Raw genomic sequence first — 4,821 nt, forward strand, 5'->3', positions numbered from 1 at the left:
ATGAACAGTCATCGTTAATAACTGCATTACATATTTTCTTTCTCCATGGGAATTTAAAAAAAAAAGCCCCATCCCTTTAGTATAACATTTTTGGTACCTTAGGAATACTTGTGGGTGGAGGTTTAAGTTACTCTGCATTTCTTCATTAGATCTCCTGGGACATTTATGAAAACATCTCATTGCCCAAGTATCTCCATAAAACTTGTCACCGCCATGGTAAAACTCACTGAACAATGGTTAGGTTTGCTCTCTGCCACTTCTTACAACAATCATAATCATCTGCTGTTTCCTTGTTCTCTATCTGTTGACTTTCACTTTATATCTAGGAAGCCTTAAATGATGTAGACCTTCATTTGGAGCTTTCTGTCATGTATACATACTGAATAGCATAATATGGGCATGTTCTTCAATTGAACACTAGAGACTTGAGGTCTATAAAGGGACTTAATTTGGCCACCTACTTTTCTGGTGCTTGAAATGCCCACACCTACCCAAGTAATGACATTGCTGACCTGTACCACAAGCTTCTGCAGGATCTTAGACTATGTGATACCATGCATCACTCACTTGTGGGGCCCTATTTGGTACATGGGGTTATAGAAGGTGTCACCACATGCACCTACCCCCCCACCCTTCACCATACCTACAACACACCCGACACCTCAACCACTCACACACCCCATATCCCCTACACACATCCAAACATATACCCACACCCCACACACGTACATCTACACCTGCATGCATGCACCCACACTGCCTCACACATCCCACGCTCTCATCATACCCACACACACATCCAAGTCCCCCACATCCCAGCCACACACCCCACACCCCCACACACATCCACATATAGAAACCATACCACCCCACCTGCACCATACTCACCCCCCCATACACCTCACAACCCACCATACCCACACACACCCAGCAGTCCCACATACCCCACACACACTCCCCACACAAACACCCCCAACCATATACTCCCCCCATCACATCCCTCCCCATCCCTCCATACACAATATACAAGCAAACCCCACTCCCAAAAGGAGTACTTCCTGGGCAGGTGGAGAGACTTCAAGTGGCAAAGGCCAGGGGCTAGGGGGTGGTACTTCTGGTCCCAAGATGGCAACCAGGGGGTGGGACACCTGCCAAGGGGTAGGGCTACCCTTGAAGTGTCACCAAAACTTGTTAAGCGTTCCTCCACCTGAAATAATTGCCTGGCACTGGTCTAATGTGATTGGGAATGAGGGCTGAAGATTCGCAGGGTAAGGAAGCTTCTTCAAGACTGAGGTATGTTTTATCTGGCAAGAGGGCCAATAGGGAGAAGTCCAGGTGCAGTGCAGCTCCCTGACCTAACTCATGGCACTTTGCAGAAAGTCTCATGAGTTAGACCGACCCTCCTGAATCAACAGATGTTAGCGGTTGGGTCAGGAGAGTTGGGGATCGAGCTCCAATTTTGAGCCAGTCCACTGAGAGAGGCTGCCGGTATGCAGCCTTTCTTCCTCTAGCTCTGCCTCACCTTAGGGGTGGGGGGCTCCAATCAACCTGCCCTCCTCACCAGAGCAGCAGGGCAAACACCAGAATGGACCTCGCTCCTCTGCCTTCTTCCCCTTGCATCCTGGGACAGCACTGGGGATAGGGCTGGACTGCTTCAGCCCAGCTGCTGGAGTAGACAACTGTTAACGAAAGTGCTCCGCTTTGGAGCTCCTTCATTGGAACCCTCATATAATAAGGGTTAATTTGTGACATGATTGGAGCACTCTGCAGCCATGCACTTTCATTTGGACATAGATGTAGAGTGTTTTCAAGGGGCTGATAGCGCGATACATGTAATTTCTGCCTGCGCCTTTCACTATACAGGCAGCCTGCTCAGCTCCACTGAGTCTGAGTAGTTCGTGAGGGTACCTAGCACTGTGCTAACCAGGGGAGACACTTACCCTTACAATCAGGGAAGAAGTCTGTTGCTTGGAAGTGTTAGGGTAGGATGGAAAACAGTGAGGGAAGGGGACAGATCAATTGAACAGCCAGAATGGTGCGTTAGGGCCAGCTGCACAAAGTTTGGAGACAAGAAGTCAGAGCGAGCGTAGAGGGGAACTGAGACCAGCTAAGCAAGGAGACTAAGATTGTGATAAGAAAGGCTAAGATGAAAGACTAGAACTGGGTATGCAAGTAGAACGAATGAGGCATAAGAGCCAAAGGTGATAGAGACAGGACTGGGGCAGGGACAGGATGGAGATGATAGGTTAGAAATGGTCAAAATTGCGGGTAACAGACAGAAAGATCTGTGACCACTGTAGCATGATTCTTTTCTGGATTGAAACCCAAGACTCCTGAGTCTCATTCTGCCAGCAAATCTCCATGAAACCCAATGTCAGAGTGCACGTCTCATGCCTCATACAGAGGAGGATGACCTACTGCCACCATCACTTAGCTCTAGTGGCAGAGGTCTGCACAGTAGATCCCATGTTCCAATTGTGCTGGTGTTCCATGTGTTGCTTTTTTCAGTTTCCTTTTTTAAAATTATGCACAAATTTATGTTAAAAGAATATTAGGGTTGAAAAATTGTACATGGTTTTGTAATTGAAGATTGACATAATGAATACACAGCAGGGGCCAATTTAAGGTTGCAAAAGTAACCTTAAATCTGATACTTGCAACTGTAGAGTGCTTGAGTTGGCAACCTTAGCATTCTTTTAACATAGTCTTTGGTATATAGTGTATTTTTTATCTTAAATTGATTAGGAACAAGTTAAGCTAAATAAGCAGATGATGAACCAAGTTTTTTTTATATGGATTTGTGTCAGTTTAAATAACTTTTACATCTTAATCAGTTCATCTTCCTCATGGATTGTATTGTGTGTCATAGGCTGGAATCAAGAGACTGAAAGGAGAACAGGTAGTAGTCCTACTGTTTATGGATATTCCCAGAAATTAAGTGCAATCCATTAGCTATGGAAGAGAGAGAGGATAAAAGGAAGGAGTAAGCTTAGATGGGAACTGCTGTTTGTTGTGTGCTGCTTTCTTCTTAGAGGGGTAAAGGTTGTAGCTGTGTTGGTCTAAGGACATAGGTAGACAAGGTTCTTTGGGTAAATCTGATATATTTTATTAGACCAACTCAAATAGTTTGAAAAATTCTTCTTTGTAAGCTTTTGGATATAAATACCCTTTCTTCTTAGGGCATCTCCAACTGTACCTATTGCTCAGTTACAGCAGTAACTAGCAGAGGCAAATGGCAACTGGAAAGAAAAGAAAACATTAAGAATAAATTGGAAATAACATAGTAAATTGCTTTCTGAGAACAAACAGCGATAAAACATCATGGTTTATAGAGATTTTTAGTGTTTTATATCTTCCCAAATAGGATAATCTAAGTATACAGGTGTAAGTAAATACCAGCAAAGTATAGGTTAAAGTGTTTTCTGGACTTTTGACTAGGATAATCCTAAAGTGAAGAGACAAATCATGAATGTATTGAATAAGTGGACAGTATGTTTTTCTTTTTAGGTTAATGGCAGGAAGAGGACTGTGGGCTTCATTCTCTGCTTGCTTATCATGGTATCATTTCATTTTACAAAAGACTTCCCAGTTCACACACTTGACAAACAATTAGATATGTTCTTTGTGGTTAAGTTTTGGGACATGTTCTGTAAATATAAAGCCCACTCAGGCAAAGTTTAACAAAACAGTTCTTACTTTTTGGTTTCAACATGTACAGCTGAATGGCAAAAGCTAAAAACAAAAGAGGAAACATTCTTTACAGCTACACAGGTAGATATATTATTTAATGATTTAGCAGAGTTGTAAAGTATGTACACTTCCATATGTCATACATTTCATTTAAAGGGAGTACTAGATATTCAAATTCCACTGTTGACCAACCAGACTGTGCTCTCTCTCTCTAAAGACAAGATACTTCCATGGTCAAATTCCCAAACTTCTTTCATCTCTCCTCTTGAAATTCCTGAACTTCAACCTCCCTCCTCTCTGTAGGCTTGCACTTCCACAAAGAGACTGTCCATTCTGCAGCACAGAGACCATCCTCACATCTCTCATCTACCATGGCTTTTGACATTTCCTCTGCAAGGGATGAAGTTTTCCTCAAAAGAGGTCTGTAACCCTCATTTGAACTCAAGAAAATTAAAGACAGAGAGGTAGCAAAAAACACTTGTCTGTTGTAGCACTTAAATCATTGCTGAAAATCAAGGGTTGATTTTTCCTAGTAAATATGTCTGGTCTAGTTCTGAACAGCCACATCAAATCAGAAAATCTCAGCTCCAAATTGGTTTTAATTTGTAAAAACGTGTCCCATTATGATCATTCCTTGAGGAGGGGGAAACCCCCCCTTCTTCCTGTCATGTTAGCTGCTACAAGGACTTTAAGAAAAGAAAATAACCAGAGTATTTTTAAGGTTATTCAATGAGAAACTAACTCATTCCTCTCTGATATCTAGTGGAGAATTAAGTAAATACACACGGGCTTTTAATTTTACAGTTTGTGTCATGAAGGAAACGTATTTCTAGTTCCTTCTTAAGTACAGCACAGCTAAAGTCACCCTCCATTGATTATTCACTTTATCATTCACTTCTCTTAATGGCATTTCTTAGATTCATAGATTCATAGATTCATAGATTAAGGGTCGGAAGGGACCTAGTAGATCTTCTAGCCCGACCCCCCGCCAGGGCGGGAGAACAACAAAAACCCCAAAAAGAGAAATGGGACTCAAACGAGTCCAGCTAGGTGGGCATCCAGCCTCTTCTTAAAGACCCCCAGGGTAGGGGCCAGCACCACTTCCCTTGGAAGTTGGTTCCAGCTCCTAGC

General features: G+C 42.9%; 1 protein-coding gene across 2 annotated transcripts in view; it reads left to right on the forward strand.

The window, feature by feature from the left end:
- TRIM66 (tripartite motif containing 66) overlaps window positions 1-4,821 on the forward strand; it is a 102,265-nt gene that overhangs the window by 31,244 nt on the left and 66,200 nt on the right. Inside the window, exon 4 of one of the 2 annotated variants that reach the window (XM_019519610.1) lies at window positions 3,994-4,110. The exons of the other annotated variant lie outside the window; for it this stretch is intronic. Coding sequence (XP_019375155.1) covers window positions 3,994-4,110 — 117 coding nt within the window. The remainder of the gene's footprint in view (window positions 1-3,993; window positions 4,111-4,821) is intronic. 2 annotated transcript variants of the gene reach the window in all.

The sequence above is a fragment of the Gavialis gangeticus genome, unplaced genomic scaffold (genome assembly GCF_001723915.1).
Source record: "Gavialis gangeticus isolate Ggan-Ray unplaced genomic scaffold, GavGan_comp1, whole genome shotgun sequence".
In the NCBI taxonomy this organism is placed as follows: Eukaryota; Metazoa; Chordata; order Crocodylia; family Gavialidae; genus Gavialis; species Gavialis gangeticus.